General features: G+C 42.5%; 2 protein-coding genes across 4 annotated transcripts in view; one reads left to right on the forward strand and one right to left on the reverse strand.

Moving 5' to 3' along the window:
• Positions 1-185: 185 nt before the first annotated feature.
• Positions 186-4,103, forward strand: elovl8b (ELOVL fatty acid elongase 8b). Of its 2 annotated transcripts, none has more exons than XM_085774108.1 (8): positions 186-484; positions 567-624; positions 1,200-1,387; positions 1,541-1,621; positions 1,716-1,772; positions 1,869-1,983; positions 2,819-2,946; positions 3,194-4,103. In XM_085774108.1, exons 2-8 carry the CDS (start codon positions 567-569, stop codon positions 3,356-3,358), a joined length of 792 nt encoding a protein of 263 aa, XP_085630234.1. In that variant the 5' UTR covers positions 186-484; the 3' UTR covers positions 3,359-4,103. The 2 variants fall into 2 exon arrangements, with proteins under 2 accessions (XP_085630234.1, XP_085630233.1); XM_085774107.1 differs by having other exon boundaries at positions 307-446.
• Positions 4,104-4,879: 776 nt separating this feature from the next.
• The window catches only part of glis1b (GLIS family zinc finger 1b), a 68,466-nt gene continuing 49,186 nt past the window's right edge, over positions 4,880-24,159 (reverse strand). Inside the window, exons 6-11 of one of the 2 annotated variants that reach the window (XM_085774102.1) lie at positions 21,761-21,871; positions 18,624-18,765; positions 14,359-14,533; positions 6,405-6,556; positions 5,396-5,551; positions 4,880-5,293 (exon numbers count right to left, since the gene is read on the reverse strand). In XM_085774102.1, the coding sequence (XP_085630228.1) occupies positions 5,157-5,293; positions 5,396-5,551; positions 6,405-6,556; positions 14,359-14,533; positions 18,624-18,765; positions 21,761-21,871 (873 nt within the window). In that variant the 3' untranslated portion in view covers positions 4,880-5,156. The remainder of the gene's footprint in view (positions 5,294-5,395; positions 5,552-6,404; positions 6,557-14,358; positions 14,534-18,623; positions 18,766-21,760; positions 21,872-24,159) is intronic. The other variant, XM_085774103.1, reaches the window with a different exon arrangement.

Below are 24,159 nucleotides of genomic sequence, written 5' to 3' on the forward strand. Positions count from 1 at the left end.
ATAGTAGTAAATGTACAAACATCTGTACATCTGTGCTTAAAACAAACAAACAAAAAAGATACACATACACAAGATGATAAATAAAAGTAGGTTACCATTATGTGGGAGGGGAACAGCGCCCTCTACTGAGCTGAACCAGTAACCAACCGACCCACACAGAAAAATATGCACAAACCCGGGGCTTCGGGCGAAGAAAGAACAGGAAGTGGCTCAAATCTTCCTGTTCTTTTCCTTCACTGCACTGACAGTGAAGAGTCCTTCAGGTGGAAGGAGAAAACTCCACATTGTGTCTGTGTGTGTCTGATCGCTTTCAGTCCGTCTTCAGTCCCCGCTGCCAGGAGGAGGATCTGGATGCGACCAAAGTGCAGGACGTTGCTGCAACTTGAACTTTAGTCCAGCAGCTCCACACAGACTCCAGAGGTCCTGCAGGCTGCGTTGTCTCTGAGGTTGTAGTGCTCAAAGATTGTTTGCACGGTCAGAAGATGTGAATGAGGTTTTGTCTGTAGTTGCTTCAGATTTCAGACTGTTTCCCTCTTTTAATCAGTGCATTATTTTTATCTTTTCAGATGGCTTCAGTGTGGGAAAGTGTCCTGTCTGTGCACCAGAGGATAGTGGACAATGGAGGTGTGGTGATCTGGTGATTTTTTTTTCATTTAAATATACTTTTCTGCAACATAGCAGTGACTATGATGTCCCCAGTCTGTAGCGTGTGTGTGTGTGTTGAGTGTGTGGGAGTTGGGAGCTGCAGATGTGCTTGTCTTCACAGTGACTGCTTTGTGGCTTGTCCCATGGTTTGCCACCACCACGCCACTTTTCAAGCCCCATTATCTTGTTACAGTCATTTGTGCCTGTGGGTGCATGTGAGTGGGTGGGACACAGACCCACACTCATGACAAGCCCTTCAACTGTCAGTAGAAAACTGTGCTTTTTCAACTGCATTTTTGAATATATTTTTCCAGCTTTATAAAAAAAAAAGAAAAAAAGAGTTGAACTGGAACAAGACAAACTGTAAATCTTTGCATTTCCTGTGCAGACAAAAACAAAAACAGTTCTTGAATCACTGGTGAAAGCTTTTTGAGGAAATCAAAGCATCTTGTAAAAATCCAAATCCTTGCTCCAGCATGTATCCCTTTACTTTACTTACTCATGTGTGACTAAAGCCTGAAAGTCCCTGACACAGAGCTCTTGTTATGTTGCAGACAAGAGGACTGACCCATGGCTGCTGGTCTACTCCCCCGTCCCCGTGTCACTCATCTTTCTGGTTTACCTCTGTGTGGTCTGGGTTGGGCCTCGCCTGATGAAACACAGGGAACCCGTTGACCTCAAAGTCGTTTTGATTGTTTACAACTTCGCCATGGTTGGCCTGTCTGCCTACATGTTCCACGAGGTGCATGAGTGCTGCCTTTTGTTGTTGTCTAACAAGTAAACCAAATCAATCCTGAGCATGAACATGACCTTAAAATATTGTCTTTTGTGTGTTATAAGTAGTAATGTTGTATGTGCACCAATTCCTGAAATTGTTGTTTTTTTGTAATTGTAGTTCCTGGTCACATCATGGCTCTCCAACTACAGCCTGCTCTGTCAGCCTGTAGATTACAGCACCAACCCGCTGGCAGTAAGGGTAAGCAATGCATTTCTCTCACATAAGACAAAGACAAAATGACAGTTGCCTTAACTGCATTGATAATAATAATGTATAAAACTCTCACATCCAGATGGCCAGAGTCTGCTGGTGGTTTTTCTTCTCCAAGGTCATAGAGCTCTCTGACACGGTAAATATTTATTGAAACACTTTCAGTATCTGTAGAATTCAGTCAGCTGAGTGAGAATACAGAGTTACAACTGTGTTCCTCTGTGTCTGTGAGCAGCTCTTCTTCATCCTGAGGAAGAAGAACAGTCAGCTGACTTTCCTTCACGTCTACCACCACGGCACCATGATCTTCAACTGGTGGGCCGGGGTCAAGTATGTGGCCGGAGGACAGTGTAAGTCCATTGCAGGAGTGATTGCAGGAAAAAGCTTTAATCGCATCGATATATTTAAAGTCAGATGATGTTCTTTTTTGTTGTCTTCAACAATCCACATGAAAACAAAACAAAAACTTCAGCAGGAACCATGTGTGAGGTTATTTGCCATAGATAGATGAAGAGAGTTGGAAACTACTAACACTTTAAATTTGTGCTGGCATTATCTCATCTTTAAACATGATTATTTTCATACCAAAAATATAATTTGTTCAGTTTTCCTCCTGGATGTGAAGTACATTTCCTTCTTGGTTTAAGAGACCACTGTATCATTTTATTATTCAAATAAATGTGTAATCAATGTCAGTGATATGCTATATACTGTATAGTTTTGAGGTACATGAAAACAATGATTAATCTGAACAGTGTGGGATTGGTTCTTTTACATGTTATACTTTACATACAATTTACTAAGGACTTTTACTTGTAGTTGGGCATTTTTCTTTTGTATTATTGGTATTTTAATTTTTGTTAAACCCCTCAAAACCTTTGGAGCCACAGAAACTTGTATCACTCTTGCAATACTAGAGTTGAAGGAAACTGGACTTCTTTTCAGCCCTTGAAGATGTTTCAACTTTCACCTGAAAGGCTTCTTCAGTTCATTTTGGAAAGAAGTTCAGTTGCCGTCAACTGTAGCACTTAACGACCACCATGACCTAATGTTGAAGACCTGCACAGACACCTATAACTATGCTTTGTCTATTTTTGATGGGTTTACTTAGGTTTTGGTATAAAGATTGATTTAACAGATTCTTGATAAGTTTTTTTTATTTTTTGCTCTCTTCATATCCTGCAGCGTTCTTCATCGGCCTGGTCAACACCTTCGTGCACATAGTGATGTACTCTTACTACGCCCTGGCTGCGATCGGCCCTCACATGCAGAAGTACCTGTGGTGGAAACGATACCTCACGTCTCTGCAGCTGGTGAGTAGCTGCTGCCCGGTGGGACACAAACTGTCCATTTAGTGTATTTAGGGAGTGCACCACATGCAAAAACATACTTTCCTGAGTCAGGGCTTCTCTGTGGCATTCACATTTTACCTTTATCAAAAAAAAAAATGCAGTTGGCCACATTCGGTTGGAGATTTCAATTAAATTGCGATTAATTCTGCAGCCTAATTGGAAATGAACACAAATCTGATGTGATCTTTGTATTGTGCTGCCTCTCCAGGTGCAGTTTGTGATGTTCCTCGTGCACACGGGCTACAACCTGTTCACAGAGTGTGACTTCCCGGACTACATGAACATGGTGGTGTTTGGTTACTGCGTCACCCTCATCATCCTCTTCAGTAACTTCTATTATCAGAGCTACCTCAGCAAGAAGAAGCAGAAATAAGACAGTGGCGAGGCGAAGACACACAATTGAACACACTGAGGCTTTAATGAGAGGAGCTGAGGCGAGAGTGTGACAAAGGGTTTTGGGTTTTTTTTTTGCACAGTGAGTCAAAGTGTCCTGTGTCTGCAGTACTCACCAGTGTCCACTAGAGGGCACAACAAGTCCACAGTGTGAAGACTTTTCTCAAGGTCCTCATCACCCGTTTGTTCTACGGTCGAACTTGGACGTTGTATATTTTGCAGACATGTACAACTATTTTGAACGACCTCAGTCCTCTCTGCATTATTTTTAATGTAAAAATGACAAACATGATTGCTGTAAACAAACTGTACATTTTATACATACAATAATAAAGTAGGTTGGTCTCTCTGCATTATTGCAGAATTCAATTCATCAGCCCAAACCCTCCTCAGTAAATAAATCCAAAAGCAAAGAAAAACAAAAACACTTAACCACAAAATACAGAAATGCTAACATTTTTTTCCCACTGCTAAAACAACACAGCAAAATGATATATTCTTTTCTACACTTCAGTCTAAAGTAGAGTGAAAGATGTAGATTAGAGAGGAAAAACACAAGAGGAGGGAGGTTTCAGTTCAAGTCCATTCAGAAGTTTTGTAGTGACTGAAATTTAAGATGAATAAACTGCATGTGTTAGCTCAGTGTGATGGTGAGCCTGAGTCTGAGCACCGGGTCAGATTCTCTGTACGTGATGATTCTTGGTCATTAATTGTGACTCTGGATCAAAGAGGGAAAGCTAATGTCTCCTATGGACATCAATGGGAAGACACTTTAAAAAGTCTGAATTTTTCATTAAAAAAACAAAAAACTGACTTGTGTCATTTCCTCATTTAAGATGAACTTTTTTTCCTCTTCTTTTTTTTCAGTTCATCAATTTACCCAAATCTGACAGGTGTCAAAATTATTAAAAGGACCCTGCAGCAATTCAGCGTTGTCCTTTCTTTACATTAAGGGACTTGCAAGAGACAGATTAAAAATAGAACAGACAAAACTGATCCAGTGAAGGTTGAGATCTTCTGACTTACAAAAAAAAGGATCCCACAATTCTCACTGCAAACCTGCAGCATCTTTAGGAAGAGGGTAAATACCAACATATTTCAAAGTAAATTCTCCAAGCTCATAACAGAGGATTTCTGTTATAAATCTGTATCGAGCCCAATCCTAAATACTGGTAACCCCAATGACATCATGGTGATGATGTCATCAGGGTTATTTTCCTCTGCGTTTAGAGAGCTTCCCTCACAAGCACAGATGTGTTTTACAGACTGTTAACTGCTTTCTCCTCAGGACAAGTGCACTGATGGTAATGTGTAGAATCAGTGGAGTTCCTTAAATGTTTATTTTCTCAAAATCTTCCTTAAATCTTTGCTTATTTACTTATGAATTACGGGATGGTTTTACATCTGAAAACAATCCACTTGTGACCTGGAAAAATCCCTTTTTTGGTTTAACTGCTGATATTTCTTTTTTTCTTTTGCTTTTCTTTTTTTTTTGAGTGTACACAAGCCGTAAGGGTTTGGATTCAAACTTGACCATCCAGATAGTGTAAGGTAAGTCCGTATGTTTTTATCCTCTTGGTTTTCATCCATCTGACACCAGGGTTGGGCAGAAGAGTCTATAAATAATGGCGGTTTTGGTGCGTGACCTTTATTATGCTGACGAAAAAATACAAAATGAACAAGAGACTAAGCGATCCGGGTGAGTGGAGATGCATGTGGAGGGAGTTAGACTGTGGAGTGAGTGGGTGTGGTGAAGCGTGCCCCGCTCTAGTGCTGCTCTACGTCTCTGTGTAGACGGAGGACATGTGGCTCAGGCTGCGGTCGAAGCTGCCCACCTGGAAGAAAATGCTCTCCTCTGGGCTGGAAGAGAACTGGCACCCTGCGTTTCCTTGCAGCTCCTGAGTCAAGCCGAAGCCTGGAATAGACATCATAAGTGCACTTGGTTGAATATTTTCGATGATCTTTTATGATCTTTATGAATCCGGCACACAGGCCCGAGATAAAAACGTCCGCTCACCTGCAGAGCCAGTGTTGCTATTCGACATGTGGAAGCCATTGTGCTGATGGGAAGTGTAGGCGTGAGAATCTCCCGGGATGTGGACACCGCCGACCGTCTGCTCCATCCTGTAGGAGTCTCCGAAATGGAAGCAGCTCTGAAAGCTGCCTTGGTATTCTAGGAAATGAGGGAGGATGTTGAGGAGTGGGGGAGAGAGAGGGGAGAAAAATAGAAGCCAGACTTGATCAACTGCCACCAACGTCTATGGGTGATTGTTTCCAAGGTCAGTAAGCGTCCGCTCCATCCGGCTGCAGCTGAATGTGGATCTGAAATTATGACAACGCTATATTTGTGCTGGTGCTAACTGTGCCAGCCCCATAGTATGTAACATTTATCCCCATCGTCTCAGTTTGTACTCAGAATCGACCGCAGGAGTCACGATAATGGGAAAGCAGCCTTTCCTGGAGCGCTTTTACGCAACTCCCCGACCACAGCGCGGTTACAGAGACGTCCATGTGTAGATCTTTACAGGGAAAACAGTGTTTAAGGCATTAGGAAAAAGGCTCTGGAGTGACAGCTGAGCCTGCCAATGTCAGGGCGCTGAGAGACAGCTGAATACATGAGCCAGCATTTTGTTGGCTAATTCAGTGCAGGGAAAAGGCTTCCGGCATGTGGTTTTCCCCACTCTGTTTCTACGGCTCTAATCTCTTTGTGTCCTAAAAATGCTCTGACGGAGCCACAGGGCAGTAACGCCGCTGTAAGAGACAACTTCCTCTCACCGAGGCCTTTCATGTGGCTTTGGTGGTACAGTACAAGTTTGAAAAAAGGACAGTGGGGTGTTCAGGTCTAAAGTGTTTTCAAGTGTTGTGGCAATGCAAGTTCTCTCTTCTAAGGGCGTTTTTGCTGATTCACCTGTCACAGGATTTGAGGACAGTTGAATTCAAACGCCGACGAACATTTTCAAATTCAATCCAAAACAGATTTCCTCAGACAAGTTAGATCCAGACGGATGTGTCTGGGTCTGTCTTACCGTCGCTGGCAGGCTGATGGTGGTGATAGTGAGAGTAGGGCTTTTGGTGAGGGTGAACATGCTGTTTCTCCAGCGGAGGAGGAGGAGGGGGAGGGGGAGGAGGTGGCGTCCCTGTTCCCTTCATCCCAGGAGACAGGAGGGGACCCGACACCCTGGAGGAGAAACGGAGACGGAGAGGGAGGGTGAGATGATACAGTTTAAAAATTCTCAGACTATCGGTGAAGAAGAAGCAGAAGGAGAAGAAAAAAAACAGTCCAAGCGTGTGGAACCTTGGGCTCCCCACACATAATCGTCCTCCTACCACATATTATGAACTTAAATCAACAAACAGCAGAGTGTGCATTCAAGTGAAACCACCCTCCCCTCCTGCTCTCTCTCACACACACGCACACAGCCCACCATTGCAGGGCTTTGTGGCCTGAAGAGAAGAAAGCACAATCATGTTTACATTCACAACGTCTGAGAGAAGGAATATTCAGATTACATGTTTGTGACTTTGTGGATTTGAACAGCCTGGAGAACAACTGAGGTTTTCATGTTGCCCTATTTTTTGTGTGCATATCAATCACCTTGCGGATGGTTTTGGGTATCACTTGGACATTCGAGACAGCTGTGGGCAAATCACGTGGCCGGGAAATAATCTTCAACTTGACAACACTGTCCCAGAGAAGGGTGATGTCTAAATGGAGCAAATTGTCTTTAAACTTCCTCCGTTTCAACTTTGAAAGAGCCTCAGTGTGTGCAGGGGGAAAAAACCGCAGTCTGGAGATCAAAGGCGTCATAGCAAATGGTGAAATACTACAATCGTAGCAGCTGATAGTAATTCTGCCACTTAGCGTCACAGCTGAACCGGTTCACGCTCAAAAAAGCCACAGAGGGAAACGTGTACGCTCTAGCGGCAGTCCATGCTGAGCTTGTGCAGAAGCTCTCATCAGCATCTCGCAGCAAGTTCTGCCTAACATCACATCATCTAACAGGAAAAGTATGCTGCTATCATGATGGATGTTTTGTAGAATTACATCATGAATTTTCTAAATAAACTTTGTAGAAACATTAGCAGAACTGCCAAACCTCTCTCAGATATACCTTACTGTATTTTAAATGAGGTAAATAAGCTTCCTGAGTCACAGTGAAGCAAAGGTCAGAACTGCAGCCTTACTGGATCGCATGGAGTAACGTTTCCGTCAACACTTAAAACACAGTAAAAGTCTGAATTTAATCACTATGAACTAAGAGTGTGACCTTTTAGAAATACTCCTATTCTAGTTCATGCCAAGAGTTGAATGAGAAAATTGATACCACTCACATGTCTGTACAACCAATGTGAGACCAGAGCCAGGAGACAGTTAGTTTAGTTTAACACCGGCTGTAAACAGGAGGAAACCGCCTGGCTCTGCCCAAAAATTAAAAAAAACAAATCAAAATCAGCAGCCACTTAAGATCTCATTTATTCAGTCAAAAATAAAAATAAAATAACACGTAAAACTGACATGTTGTATGGAAGTACTGTGTATTAATCAGATATTGTATTTACTTAAGTCAAAGCCAGCTGTTGCTGTTTCTCTCCATAGTTTCATATTTATTGTGGAGTGTGGCATCAATCTTCTTCTCAAGCTATGAGCAGACATACAGTATCTGTCAAAATGTCAAACTGCTCCTTTAACTTACAGACCACGGCAGCACAAGCTCAAGCAGGCAGAGAGATATTTTCAATGTGTGTCTTGTTAAGCCTTCATAAGATCATAGTGATAACTTTACCCAGAAATAAGAACCACGTCTGGTATTTATTCAGACACTTAAATGTTAAATGTGAAATTTAACAAGAAACTCAAAATGACCAACAATTTAATGACTTAACGTTGCACATTTGACATTAACTTAATGAAACGGCAATCTGGTGAAAAATCCAGACTGATAGCCAACAGGGCTGCTTTTAAAAACAGTGCTGGCCAATCACTGCCCCCCCCTCCCAAAATATTCAGCAGCTACTTAGTACCTTCTCATGACTGCATATCAGGAATGCCAACACATAAACTGCTGCTGTGTTACTATGTGGAAGCATATGGTTTGCACTAAGCGCTATATGAATGTGATGACAGAGTGTTGCTGGAGGCGGCCGAGCCCTCAGATGACTGCTCGCTGCTGGCCTGGCTGGAGCCTGCTGTATGACCTACTGCTCCATGCATGAGGTGCAACCCACCCCGGCACTCGGTAGCTCAAAGTGGCTTCATGTATGGCACATGTGTAGAGCAGGGAGCGGCCGACAAAGGGAGATAGTAAATGATGTCAAATGAAAATGAAGAACGCTGCAAAACCTATGCTAAATTTAATTTACATTATGCTTACACGTCGTGCATACACGATCTTCAGGCCCCTTGGGTTGTTGCTTGTATCAGAGGAGATCAACATACATCTCTGTATCATGTACTCTTTAATAGCCTCAGTAAAGAGATCATGTTTTTGCTTCTGTGTGTCTGAATCTTATGCCATGAAAATTGTGATAGATCTCGAGCCAGTGAACATAAGAGTATATATATTGGCAGTAATCTGGGAATTCCATCGTAAGTGGTGTGAAGTAACTATGTAACTCCACTTTACTGGGTTTTTCACCTTTCTATTCCAATTCAGGGGGAAATACAGTACTTTTTACTATTCACTTGACAACTATAAGAGGTTACATTAGAAGTTTTACATACAAACAAATGAGCAGCTATTAAAATGCGGTGATTTTCTTAACAATAAGATATCAAATAGCACAATGCAGTACAGATTTTAGCTATACTTACTTTTTATGTTTTTCGTACATTTTGCAGTCAATAGTTATGTATTTGTTTCCCAAATAAAACTAAGAACAGACAAATGATAATCAAGTAATATCCTCATATTATATTGCAACTCGCTTAAGTTAAAGATCTGAGCACTTTCTGCATTGTTAATAGCTTTGATACAAACTAAAGCAGGGACTTTCCAAACTCCAAGGGTCTACAGGATTAGCCAATCAAAACAACTTAAAGCTGAGGTGATAGCTCCAGTGCCTTTGGAGGTTACAACAAATTAGGGGGTGTGTGGGTGAGGGGTGGGGTTCCACTCTGAGACCCTTCATGTCATTTTGAAAATGTTCATGCAGGTATCAGATTTAAGTGCTTAACTGTGACTCTCTAAGTGACTTTACTTGAACTCCGTGTCCGACAGAACTGAGGAAGCTTGTGTGACACCTCGTGTTAGTCCGGCTCCGGAGAAGCTAGCCGTTAGAAGCGAGCGTGGCTAATCCGTGGGCTGGCACCGGCCCAGTGCGTGGCCATGTGTTCCTGCAGAGAGCAGCATTCCCCCAGGAGCTGCTGTCAGCACAACCTCAGGAAACAGTTATACTGTTCATATTTTTACGAGCTGCCTCTATGTGCAGCTAAAGTGAATCATAAGCTAATCACTGCCAGCTGCCCCCGGCCCTGCTCTCGCTAGTCCTCTAGCTGGCTAGCTACTCAAGCTTAAGGTATGATGGGAATCTTTCATATGCTACATTAATCTCCCCTCTGATATTCATCTTCACTGACCATCCTGCTCTACTCCAGTTTGTCCAGACAGCCCACCCACTCCTGCTCTGCTACAGTCAGAGTGATTTGACCATTGACCTGTTGATTCCTGCAGGTAGATTCAGAGGGGATTTTGAGGTGCGGCTATCCGTTTTTCTAAATACAGAGAAGGTCAAAAGTTTAGAGAACAGGGAGAGAAATGTAAAATATTCACTACCACTATGATGTCAACTTTATCCTGCAGTATATTGTGTCGGGGAGGAATCTTAATGTGAGGTGGTTTCAAAGGGAATGAGGGGATACATGTTTTATGAGACCTCACCCTTTGCGTACTCTTGTGGACAATAGCTCAATGACTTCGACTTGAGTGATTCAGTGAATTTTTCTGTGAGCTGATGTTCATGGCTAAACTCCAGCCCAACAACAACAAAGGAGATGAAAAGGCCGCTCCGACCTGGACCGTCTGCTGCTGCTGCTGCTGCTCCCAAACCATACAAGTCCAGACAAAATGACTCGCATTCAGGTATGTGGGCATCAATGTCTCCACTGAAGTGGAGCTCGGATCCAGGAACGCCACGGCTGAGAAAGTGCCTTCGCAGTCTTGGCCGACTGTATTGAAAAGCATGATGGGATGTGGAAAGAAAACCTGAAGATTCATGAGCAGTCCTGCCCTGCTCCTCGTTCGTCTTCCTTCACCTGCAGCTAACTGTCCCACTAGGGAGCAGGGATCAGACCCTGTCCTGTACAGATCCTATATTCTCCACAAACACCCTCCGCCTGCCCTCTCATCTCCCCCCTCTGTAGCCGGCCGTTAAGCCCCGCTGATGGATGACAGGGGCTTCTTTGGCGCAGGTCGGTGGGAACACTTCTGGTTCTGGTTAGCAGGCTAAAGCTGTGCTTGAGAGACAGACTGCAGCATCCTGGCTAAAGCTAAGCTAAAGCTAAGCCAGCCCTGCAGGCCCCAGTGTGAAGAGCACAGCCAGGGCTCATGATATTTTTGGGGCCCTGGAAACTCTCTCTTAGTCCCAGAAAGATAACTGCCCCAAACAAAAAAGGATCCATCCTTAATCACCAGCCTACTTGGAGGAATTTCGACAGTAAATCATCCAAAATTTTCCTTTTGAGTTAACTGTTTGCGCAGACGGGTTAATTGAGGACTACGCGTTATTAACTGAAGACCACCAAATTATTGAGTGACCACACGCTGCCTCAAAAATGTTTTTGTTTGGGTTGTGAGATTGACGCTCATTTTCCGGATCGCTGGAGAATGATAATGGCTGGAAGACAGACAGTGTGGAGTTACGAGCCGTGAACGTCTCCCTTCAGGGCAGGAACTCTTAATGTAGCTCTGTGCCGCCACTCGTAATTCAATTAACCTGTGTCAATCACTGCCAAGGTATCAAACCGGCTCAGTATTTATAATATTTGCAGAGGGGCTCTTATATCAATACTCAGGTAAAGGCAGTAGAGTCTCCCTGCTGCAATTATATAACCACATATGGCCGAAGCACTGAATGACAACATTTACCACCCATCTCTCTGTGAGCACAGGCCACCACAGTCGAACAGCCGTCTCTATTAGAGAGGCCATTACACACACACACACGCACTCCGATCGCACTGATCACCAGATGTATTTTAACTGGCATATTTTAATATTAGCTTCAGAAAAATGACACTGGTATTTACTAAGTAAAAGGACTCTAAATGGCCCATTTGAGCCAGAGTAAACACATTTAGCTATGAGGTCAGAGGCTGCCACACTAGAGGCAGGTTAGTTTGATAATTTTGTCAAAATGTTTAATGTCCTGCTAAACCGTTTGGGAAAAACAAGTGTGGCGCTGATATTGACTTTGGCAGCAGCCTGTATACTCAAGGCTTTAAACATGTAAATCAAATGCTCCATCTTCAGGCAAATGTAAGTAGACGTTTTATGCCCAGCTAGTTGTACTGTAGGTCCTGCAACAACTCGCTTTTTGACTCACCCCGCCCTCCTTATATATACGGTACGATGAACAGATAGAGCAGTGCAGTATGTGTGTGCGTGCATTCATGAGCCCTTTCGGGTCAAACATCTTGATTCGATGAAATCTGTAAATTTGGAAATTGCTGCAATTTCAGTGCAGTGTTGTCACAAGTATGAAGGGGCTTAAGGTAGGGAAGCAAAGATATACATGAACAAGGGAGATGACTGGCTTAATGGGCACTTAAGTTACATATGAGGAAAAAGGGATTCTCAGTGTGCTACACACACACAGAGTTCAGATGTTCCTCATCAAGCACCCAGAGGAACAGACCCACGTCTCACTTCCAATATGTCCCCCTGCCTGTGTAACCGCCGTTACAGCATCCCCTACTCAGGTCCTTTTCACTTTCCATTTCTCTCCCCACACAGGTAATTGTGCATGCTGCTGAGAAAGAGGCACTGAAACCGCACGGTAATTTCAACAGCGTTCTCCTGCTTTCAAGGCCTGAAACAACACATCACCTTCCAGATGCTTCCAGGCCGACCTGACGTCTGCGAGCGGGCGCTCGGACGTTTACATCCACACGGCTCGACCGCGCCGGGCCCTGCCGCACTGTTTGTGCTGGAAGTCGAGCGGTCTGCTGTGCCTCACACCCCAATCACATGCAATCATGTGTGTTTCCTGGATTACTATATGTAAACTCCTCTCACTCACACACATTCCCACAAACAGAGACACACATGAGTACAAACGCATGCGCGGCTCTTAGAGTAAGAAAGCCATCAAACCTTATTGTGTCATACGCCTGTGGTGTATATACTTGAATAAAACGTGTATATACATGCACAGACACCCAAAGAGCAGACCGCAGAGTTAAAGAAAAGCATGTTTACGTAACATGATCACTTTTGTAACACAGGGTTTATGATGCATGATTCCATCCACTCTTTCTCAATGTTATTAAACTGTAAAAGACTGTTTTCCTTCACTACCTCCCTGGTTTTCGGCACATTGTTTAGTACAGTACACACTGTGCCTGCTGACGACACTCGGGCTCTGTAACTCTGCTCTGCTGGCTCTCTGGGGAAATCATCGGCACTAATAGGAACCATTCTGTGCCTCTCACGCACACACACATGCACACACAACATGCACACACACACACACACACACTTCGTAGAAACAACCAAGACGCACGAAAAGAGCTGTCCATCCCTGCTGCAGTGTCGTCGAGCAAGGCAGTCGCACGCCCGTGAGCTGCACATTTTCTACACACTCTTTTATCGTTGGCATCTGATATAAGAACAGCCTTGTAAAAATGTGTGTTCAGTTGAGTTAATTAATGTAATCTCGTCACAGTCAATTGAGCGCAAATGCATTTTCTTCTTTGCCAAGATGTAGCAATACTGGCAACACTTACTAAATATTACAAAGTATCCCCAGATGTACTTATTTTCTGAATTATCTAGAGATGCATCGTCTTCTGAGATGGTATAATCTAATTCAGTTTGTTTTATGAGCCATAAACAGATCCAGTGTCTAATGCTGCACAATATATAATGGTCTATACAACGAGAGCGCCTACGGTAGATTTGTGTTATATGACTTGTTTCGTAACACTTTTGTTTTTCTGTTGATTCTTGATCTTTGAGGGTGAAACACCTCGCAACACAAACATCAGAGGATGACACCATCGCGCTGCTTTGACAGTTTACCGTCATTTAAGTTTGAATCATGTCCAGCCAAGCGGTTTGGTCATCACGCTGATGCTATCGTATCCAGTAGAGATGGGGGACCTTATGAACACTGATCAGAAATAGAGCTGGTGATGTGTCCTGTTGACCCTGTGGTGACCAGCACAGCCCCTCTTCCCCCGAGGCATGTCTTAGGGGTTGTAGAGTTGAGTTTGTTTCCAGTAACGCAGCCAAATGGGTTTGTCAGCACGACCAAGAGGCTTAACCTAACATGAGCTAAGTGGGTTCACCCTGCGGTTCGTCCTGGATTCAGGACAAAGAATAGGTGAAAAACAACGGAAACAAATGCTGAAGAGTGTGATCATAATGATAACATCGGGATGATGCTTAGTAGAGGGAGAACGTTTGTGTTTCGCTGAGGTTTTTGACCTTGTGTGTATTTGTGAGGATCCACATTCAGACTGGTGTATGAGAGAGTTCATGTGCTTCATGATTCATCTTTGTCCACTGAGTCTTTACTCATGATCTTACCTCACATATCTGAATCTACTGCCGAACAACTGTGACAAAGCCTTACATGACTGTTCGCAGAGTTTTCCACTAACTAATCAGGAAATTTACCAGATTTCATGTTTATTTTACTGCCCCGGTGACACATTTCTAATTTTCCCACCCTTACTAATAACATGAAGTTTTCTTAGTGTGGGCTAAGTATGACACAACATCTGAATCCATCCATCCAACGCGTCCATGACGGACTCACCCGTCTCTCGTGCCATCCATGGCAGTCAGCGGGGACAGGTGATGAGGGCTGCCGAGGTCCCTCTCCAGTCTGTGTTGCCGTGACGGCAGGTCAGTGGCAGAGCCGGGGTTGGGGTTGGGGGAGAGCAGCTCCACTGAGGCACTGTGATGGGGGGTGCTGGAGCCAGTGTACAGGCCTGAAATACAAACAAAGCTAATTCAGTAAATGTGCCAAATAAACCCAAGGGCCCTGGGTTCCATCTTTGCTTTGAGCGAATTAGAAGCTCTTTCATGGCAACAGGGTTTTGTTTTGACAACCCTCATCCAATCAGAGAGCTTTGTAAAATAAAATGTTCTGTGTTTGCGCTGTCTGTAATTTAGGGTACATTGTTTGCGCTGCCACAGGGATTGGCCTTGTTTGTCCTTTAAGCTGTTTGCTCTTATTACACAATAATAAACTAAAATGTTGCATATGTTTGAACAGCATCTTTGAACAAGGACATTTAAAAGAGGGAATAAGGTTACCGGATAGCCTCTGTTTTGTATGTGTTGGTGTGCCATGGTTATTATTATTAAAGTACATGCAGACGTATATATAACTGAGCGTTTAGAATATGTTTCAGAGTGTGCCCAACTACTGTAAGCATTCAGGTAACTCTACGACTCTATCCCATTATGTCCGATATGTTTTTCACTATTCAATCACTGATTTTTAAATTACATGTGATTAATGTTTTGTTGACGCTTCAGTCTGTAGGGGGCCATTATTTTCTACTGATGCTGGCTGCTTTTTTGCCAGCTTTTTCTACTGTTTCAAGCTGCGAATTATAATCCTTTTTTCCCCTAAAATGCCCTGAAAACCAGGGCTGCAACTAATGATTGTCATTAGTGATTCATGTTTTATTTGTTTTAAGTTTTTAAAGAAATATGCTCGTCCCATAGCTGCCAAAGCCCAAATGGACATTGTTTTGTCCAAACAACATTTCAAAAACAAAATGTATTGATTTTCTAACGATTTAACAGAAAAAAAAGTCATAAATCTGAACATTAGAGCAGTTTGAACTAGTGAATTTACCACTTTGGCTCTACTTGGACATTTCCTTCTATGAGTATGCTGCAATGTTTCTGATCCGTCAGCCCCATACTTTGAATTTTCCAGTGGTTTAGTTCCATTAACATTTAAAAATGTTGTTCCAGAGGGAAATAATAGTACAACTCAAAGAACTAGATGTCACCATGAGAAACTGAACTGGGGAGTAAGTTGTTCTCACAACACAGTAAATCTCTCCTCTCCATCTTTCTGTTGCGTTTATCACCTGATTTCTTTCCCAGCATGCACGAGCGCTCTGACTGTCTGGTGCCGTTAACCAGCAACAAGAGGGAAAGACAGGAAGAGATGAAAGGAGGAGAGGAGATCGGTGCTTCTGGTTTTGCTGTTTCCAGGTCCAGCTGTTTTCAAATGGAAGCATGCCGAGGCCCTGATCTGACAGCACTCTGAAATGGTTACAAACTTGATTCATTACCCCCCAAATCATCAGTCACAGACCTTAAATGTTTTCCCCTTTAGCCCCAACATCTGCTACCAGAGCGGCAAAACAGTCGACAAATAATGGCTGTGATTGCCTCAATTTCATCGCTAGTTCCTTGCAGAGTGAGACAGAGAGGAGCTGATGGAAGTCCTTAAGAGTTAGTGGAGGATTATGCTCTGCCGTGTAAAGGCTGCTGGGTGAGATCAGACAGAAAGGTATGTGTGAGAAGGACACGGAGAGGTATATAAGCCACTCAGCATAACTGCAGGAACGTGTAAACCCGCGCACTAAAACTAGGATGAGTCCTTCCTCTGGTTAATCAGGGAACACTCTAATTATGCTCAATAAAACAGAATGGGGCTTCTCATAAGTCTCACTGCAGCCGTGTGAATAAGAGCAGGCTTATAACCAGCGAACAGGAAAACAAGTTCAGCTCTGACTGGAAGCATGAGTCATTTTCTGCTCCACAAGTGTTAATGATGGGATAGCTGCCCACTTTGTTCCACCTCTCCCATGCATCCTATTGGCCCCAGAACAAAGCGAAACTCATGTAAATGCAGATCCTGAATGCCAACCTGCGACATCTTTGCTGGCCTCGCATAACACCGCATCCTCGAGCGCTTTGGCATCGGCTCGTGAGAGAGCTCCTCGGGGCTTTAAACCATTTAAAACAAGAGAGCAAGCAACATCCACTCAGACACAGAGGGAGGCCGAGGGTAAAAAGCCAAGACTCAGAGGCCCGGTTCGACATTCAAAGACAAGTTGAGCGTTCACAGTCGTCAAACGGTGCGCAGAGTTCCAGCAACAATAACAGAAAGCAACAGGGAGGCTGGACAGGCTACAGGAAGAAAACAAGGACAGATGTGTCCATAAACTGAAGAAGCTGCGGGGCATCTTTCTTGTCTTTAAGATTGTTATAATCTATTTATCTCTCTCTTGTTCCCAATCCAGTGCCGTGTTGACTTTTGGTGACGGTCGAATTCATCAATTAGAAAAATGGACGTTTTAAAGGCCACATGTGATGAAGTAAAAGTTTCCGCTTGAAGCTGTTGCTAATGGTTTTTGCAGTCTTTGCATGACAAGATGACAGGTTAAGATGATATGGTTATGAAATACAAACCAAACAAACAAAAGTGCTAGGTTGTAACACTTAAAACTTAAATAGCCCGGTACGGTCCAGCCACTAAAATGTTAATATAAAATGTGTATAAGCAATTACAGATAAATTATAGTGGTGTAATTTGTTTATATTTGACCAAAGGCGTCGTAAGTATGATTTTTACTGCCTGAAAGTACAAAATGACCATAATACATCTGCAGGAATGTTGACATGGCTGTTGATTACCACCAATGACTCTGTGATTGCTTTGCCAGGTGTCGTGATTTCTGGCGGTCAGACCTCACTTGCTGGCTTGTTCTTCTGTTTTGGAACAAATACTCCCTGGCCATTGGTTTTTGGAGAAACAACCAGACTCTTGCTCTCACATTCTGAATTGCTCAACCATAAAGAATAACGCTACTACTGGTGTCGTATGACATGTTGTGTTCAAGTCTAAAAGCCAGCGATTAGGAAGTATTGTTAGAACATTTTTCGGTTGAATTTGTGTAGTAATCAACTTACGCCCTGGCACAAACGTTACATGTGGAAGGTGCACTGAGATAGAGGGAGACTTGAAACCTATGTTTTTGTTACTCACAGAGGAGCAGTATTGGATTACTTAAAGTTATAAAATGTAACTTTTCCACATTAAAATTGTCTAAAAACAATTCGACCTATGTCATGTGTTTTTTTTGCAGTGTGTACTCACATTATCCCAGATGTTCCCAGCAATTCTCAAACCTGAGAAATGTGTGACTTATTCATGGTCATGGTCCGTTTCATTTGGTCGCCTGTGAATGACGTCATATCCCCCTATGTGCATGCGTCACTTTTGCTGTTGCCCGCCAGAAGCTCAACATTGACTTTTATCCAGTTTTAAGACACATTTTTAAGATTCAACTGTGTATTTTAACCAGATGAAGTATTTCAGTCAGGTTCTCAAGTTACTAGAGAAAAAAAAAGCGCTGTTGAACAACTCAACTCCCAGCCGCTTGCTCTGAAAAGTCCTGTGCTCGTTGAACTGCGTTGGTGAATCAGTGCTTTTTAATGTCACTGCTTTATTCTACTAGTTTTAATCCCCTCGTCTGTTAGTTCAGAACTAAAGGACAATTCTGTGGATAATTCAGCGTCTGGTGAAAACTCCCTCAAGATAAGGATCAGACGTTATAAAAGGATCAATTGATAGAAAGGTTAGCATCCATCTACAGTTTAAGTCCTTAGCAGTGGGAAAGACTTATTTTCAATGTGAAACTGCTTTATTCAATCTTTTACCAGTTATAATCACAGGGTCTGTTTAACTTGGAGAGGAGGAGACCTACGTGGATAATTTGGCTCCAGGTAAAAACCTCTTAAATTAACAACAGTGAAGTTATCCAAACTGGGAGGAGCTGAATACATTGGTGGTGAAAGCACCAACTTCCACGGTCCAACGCAACTTCACAACATCAACCTCTTTGGTCATTAACAATAATAATAATAATGATAATACATTTTATTTGGAGGCGCCTTTCAAGTCACCCACGGTCACCTTACAAAAAAGAAATGAAAGCATAAAAAGATCATTGTTTGACTGAGATGCCTAAGGGCTGAAGTTATATATTGTGTCTTTAATGCTTCCCTGAGGTTGCATCATCAGGGTGTTGGATGACTTCTGCGTACCTGTGAAGATGTCTTGGCCCAGCCCGGGAGAGCGACCATCCTTGCCGTTGTAGAGGTGCTGCGAGGATGTGGAGCTCTGAAGGTGCTGCATGGACAAGCAGTCACTCAGGACGTCCTGCTCCAGGTGAGGGCAGGGCCGAAGCTGTCAGTAACAAAGGTTAGAAAATGTGAAATTAATTCATTTTAAGAAATTATGTTGGGTAATTCAAATTCAAAAACCTTTATTAATCCACAGGGGGTCATTAAAAGCACATAGGCAGCAGCAGCAGCAGCATCAATATAGTGGTTGTGCAAGGTTACACAACCACAGAGCAAAACACGGCTTCAAGTTTTGTCTATTTGTAGCTTGGACCCTGTGTGGTGTGTGCGCTTTCTCTTTCTGCAATAATGTGATTGTCGTGTTAATTTGAAACAGTAACTCAGCAAATGAGAATACATTGTCAGTCAGGGGGAACCAGAGGAGAGATCATAAGCTCCTCTTTGAGTCATTCGCTGGCCTTGGACATTATGAGTAAGTGATCCCTGTACCAACTCGGAGCCAATGCGAGATTGCTTCTGTTTCTCTCGCTGCCAACAGTAATGGGGGCAACTGAAGACACATTTCAGCTTCGGAGTCGATCACACGCCACGCAGAAGAAACCTAAACCTGAGGAAACTTGTGTCCGCTGGAGAAATGGGACATCTGCCTTATGGATCAGTGGAACAGCTGACCTCCTGTTGTATACATCAGTGGATTTCACTGTAATAAAACATTACAGCTGCCGAGGAACACACCAGGACTGTACTAACAACCGCATCTCGCTCTGTCCTCGGGAGACTCACCTTCAAAGATTCAGAAAAGCCAAAACAGGGATCAGGACAGAACGATAGCTAATAATCTGAAGTGTGCAGAAAAGAAGTCATTTTAAAGAGTGTGAAATGAAACATGATCAGCCAGTATTACAGTAAGACACTGACTGGAGACAAGGGGAATCTACCAGTAAGGTATCTGGCATCTGCTTTAGCCCCAGTGTTGGATGAGCACTCATGGAAAAACAATAGCAGTGGACTCGATCTGCTCAGTATAGTACATTTACTACTCATCTGTGAGTTAAAGGTTAAGCCTGGTTTCCTACTGTCGACAAATCCCATGAACTCAAGACCAAAACCAAAAATAAGTCAATCCCAAGTATAGCTCACCCCAGTGAGCTTTAATTCACCATTGTTGTCCACAAACTGATACAGCTGCAACGTTACGCTTACTAATATGTTCCTTATTTATAGTGAACAACTAAGCAACTATGCTAACATTATTTGGTCATTCGGGTATTACTGGCAGAACATTATGTATGTATAATGAACATATTAAATTGTCTCTTTTACCCCTCACTCTAGTTGTCCTACCTTCTTAACTCTAGCAAGCTAATGTTACCTCTGTCCACTGGTTCACTTAGCTATGTAACACTAACTTGTCAAAACTAATTCCTTTGTGAGAAACTATTTATTTGGCTTTGCTGTGTTATTATTCATCTATTTTACAAAGAAAACATATCCAGTTTTAATTCAGTAATGTGTAAAACACTTGTGAGTTTGAACTCCAGAACATCGAGTTCATCTGGCTCTGAAGTTCAGTTCATCATAAAATCAAAGTATGAACTAATTGCAGATGAAGTTTTATTTTCATCATCATGCTGTGATATCAATTATCTTGCCTAATACATATTTTTCAGCGGGGTGTATAATAGTAAGAAGTGATAACTTTATGATGCCAAGAGGCATAAAAACCTGGCGCTGCTGCTCCGAGCAGTTTGGATCTGAGCAAGTCAAGTGTGTCGCTGAAAGAAAACGCTCCAGTTACACATGACTACGCTCAGTGCCGTCAGCCGAGCGTTTCTCTCTCTGTCATCATTCCAACACTTTCAGTGAGTGTGTCTTTCTCCCTATGTCTGCCTGTCTGTCCATATATCCACTAATCCAGCTTTTGTTATTCCATGAAAATCAATTCCACATTTTGATTTTGCGGCCGTGCACTGTGGGTGGAAACATTCTACGCCATTATCACGACAATCTACTTTACCCCTTCGGTTTTAATTCCCATTGACTTCCCATCGACAGCGGTGAATCAAGTGGACAGATAACAACTTAATCCGTGCGTGACTTCCATCTTCTAAGAACTTCTGCCCTCTTGGCCACTGACATCACAAATAATGGCACTTGTCAACACGCTGGCATCATCCAGATTATGATTTCACAAGTTATGATTGGAAGCTGTGCGTCAGTAAATGTGTACGTGTCCTCCTGGGAAAGCGTTATGAATGCCCTGCAAAACATTCATCACGCGTAATTGGGGCTCTGTTTTCCCCACAGCGACACTCCTAACAGTTTTTCTCCAGGCCTGCTCCAAGAGTGGAGTCAGAGCATTTGTTTGACATTTGTCCATAACATCTGGCCACTGGGGTATTCTACACTACAGCTTATTAACAATGCTACAAGTACACATGTGTTTCCCTTTACGATGCTAAGCAAAGGAACACATCATCCAGCCTGCCACTATCCAGCCCCTTCCACAACAATGAGCCCTTTCTCTCTGTTATTTACCCGCTTCCAGTCAGGGGAAAGAATGGGCTTTTGACCATGAACACGATGAAATGTGGTCAAACCCGATCTATTGTTGGGGAAACGATTCACAGAGACACCCCTCTAGTCCGCCCCCAGCTTCCCAACCCCTAAATTAAAGCAACTAGTTAGATCTGTGGATAATACAGATCAGACCAGGGCGGATTACATAAAGTGGTCTGTTTGTAAAAACCTGCAGCCCTACCGTATTGACTTGAATCAGTCCATCCTGGAAGATTACCAAGAAAAAGATACACAGTAGCTCTAGAGCAGAGTATACTGTAGCAGCTGTGTTGTAGCCTACACAGGCAAAGCCATCCATACATACTGTAGAGTTATTTTTGTTAAAAAAAAAAAACAGATAATGTTCAGTTTAAAAAAATAAAACTTGACTCAATTTTACTCGACTTAAGTTTAGGTCTTTCATTTGCTTTTAAACAACATAATCATATGGTGATTTTAATTATTTTATAGCCTCATGCCCTTTTCTTACTACTTGACAACCCCAAGTGTTTTCATGGCTCTCCTCTTAAATATCTTACCTTTCTACGCACCTGTTGCTCTTTGGCTGAGTGGATCTTGACGTGTTTGCGCAGGGAGCTGGGATCGGTGTAACGCTTGGTACAGCCAGGGATCTGACATGCATATGGTTTCTACGAGAGGAGAGAACATTTCACATCAGTAATTAGAAGTGAAATACACTTGAGTTAGCTTTACTGTCAGAAAAAAAACAAACAGCAACAGAGGGGGGAAAAAAAGCAGGGCAGCTATTTAAAGAAGACGGCACAGGAACTGAAAAATTAAGGAGCGAAATCAATACACAGTGAGTTTGAAATGTGTTGAATTAAAGGCAAAGATAAGGTCCTACCTTTCGGGCTGAGAAACACACATAATTCGAAGTAAAAGGAAGAGCAGAAAAAGGATGAAAAGAAAAGACAAAAAATCAGTTGTAAAACACTTTAATATCAAATTTATCTTGGCACAACAGAGCTGCGGCGAATGATCATTCAGCTGCTGTGGTGTGTTGAACGTTTCGTCACTGCTCAGTAATGAAACCTCACTCTCCTGGTGCTGACAACATTAATGCAGCATGATTAATAATAATAAGATCTACATGTAAATAATACTTCAGTTGTTTGTGTTACACTTTCTGAATTTTTTTTATTTTATTTTTTTATTGCGTGACGTGAGAATGGACCTGTTATTTGAAATAATGTTTAGTGGTACTCTATACCATCAGTCTGTAGGTGAGTGTGCGCGCTGACATAAGTATTGGCCATAAAGAGAGAGTTGTAAGCGCATTAGTGTAACAGAAATGACATCTGTAAAACGACTACAATGTCACGGTGTTTCCTCATCATTTCACATTCCTCTCATTAACCAAGCAAATATAGTATAGAGCTCGCTGATTGAGGGATTTTTTTCCCCTCACGGCAATTTTCTTTTTTCATCCGCGATATATAAGTTGCCCATTAAAGTGTAAGGGGATACGCGTCTTTATTAGCTCTGCCTCCATACCTCAACCTTCTCTGTAAATAATCCATTGTTATTCCAAGGTGCTTACAGTGCCACTCATCTCCGCCATGTTTGTTTTGCCAAGCAATGTACCCAATACGTTGCCGAACCCTCGGTTTAAAAAAAAAGAAAGAAAGAAAGAAATCAAGCATGACTTCTGTGTAGAATAAATATCATTAAAGCTTGAGAATGTTTTTCCCCCCTAAGTGTTTTTGGCAGACCGAGCAGCTGGGCAGGCGCAGCAAAGGCCTTAGCAGGGTGTTAATGTGAAGCCATAAGCATCAGGGTCCCACATTAGCTGTATCATTTGTCCTACTGTGGAAAGAGTGGGTGCTGGAAGAAAATCCCAAACTGATAGAAAAACACACATCTGCATTCAAATTTCTACTTGGATAAAAACTCTAAATGATTAACTGCTACGTGCACTGGTGGCTGGCCAAAACAGGAACAGAGCAGGGGGGGGGGTCTAGATATACATATATAATGTACAATACGAAAATTTATCTATTTTTTGATTTAACATTAGAACAATGTTGCACAGTTTACTAATTTAAAAAAAATTGTGTCTGAATCCACCAGATTAACCTGAGTTAAAAGTGACAGATACGATTATCACTGAAAACAAATCAACAGGAGTGATACAATACTTTTTGAGACATTTAGAAACAGAATTTTTTTTTTTCCTTAATTTTTCAGTAATTAATATTCAAATTTGTATCTTGTTGTGTCAGACAAATAACAATTAAGATCCCATCTCTGTCTCTCCCATTTGTTCCTTTTAGTTAAGTTTATTATTGTCCAAATTGAGGATGCTGTGTTGCTCCGGGTTGTAAAGCCCTCCTTAGTGTGTAATTTTAAGTGAGTTACGTTTTATTCAACACGACTGGATGTGGCTCTGTAGCATCAGAGGAAAAAAGAATTTGCCCTGAATTTTGGACATAAACACAGATTTCATCTAACGATTATATTTATAGCCTCTATGCCTAATAGAATCTAATAGAAAATCCTCGATTTATATTCACAGTTTAAAGCTGGGGTGATTTGTCTTCATTGCGTTTTCAGTACAAGTAACGTACAGTGAATAAATATTATGTGGAGCTGTTTGAATTGGAGCAGTGTGGTACAAAATGTAAATCCTAATGCAGAGGAGAAAAGTGAAACGTTCCCTGTAATGTAGGAGGAAACAAATACCTCAACTGCACTTTAGTACATAATTTGAACAAAACAACTTATTTACTCCCTGACTGTGCTGGCGTGTTCACAGCGATAAAGTGAGCGATGGTGCGGTAACTGAGACATGACGAGTGGCAGCAATGGCTGACTCAAGCTTTCCTTCCCTCTGCACAGGTCAGACAAACAGGCAAAGCTCTGTGTGAGCTCGCAGCTCCTATCCAAGTGCGTTATGGCCTGAGCTGCAACTGGGCCT

Source organism: Trachurus japonicus, chromosome 4 (assembly GCF_045865225.1).
Source record: "Trachurus japonicus isolate A0001 chromosome 4, Traja_1.0".
In the NCBI taxonomy this organism is placed as follows: domain Eukaryota; kingdom Metazoa; phylum Chordata; class Actinopteri; order Carangiformes; family Carangidae; genus Trachurus; species Trachurus japonicus.

Bases quoted from the DNA above. Each gene is read 5' to 3' on its own strand.
- elovl8b (XM_085774108.1), top strand. From the start codon at position 567: ATGGCTTCAGTGTGGGAAAGTGTCCTGTCTGTGCACCAGAGGATAGTG. The intron at 625-1,199 runs GTGTGGTGATCT...GTTATGTTGCAG, and splicing joins GAGGATAGTGGACAATGGAG to ACAAGAGGACTGACCCATGG. The intron at 1,773-1,868 runs GTAAATATTTAT...GTCTGTGAGCAG, and splicing joins TCATAGAGCTCTCTGACACG to CTCTTCTTCATCCTGAGGAA.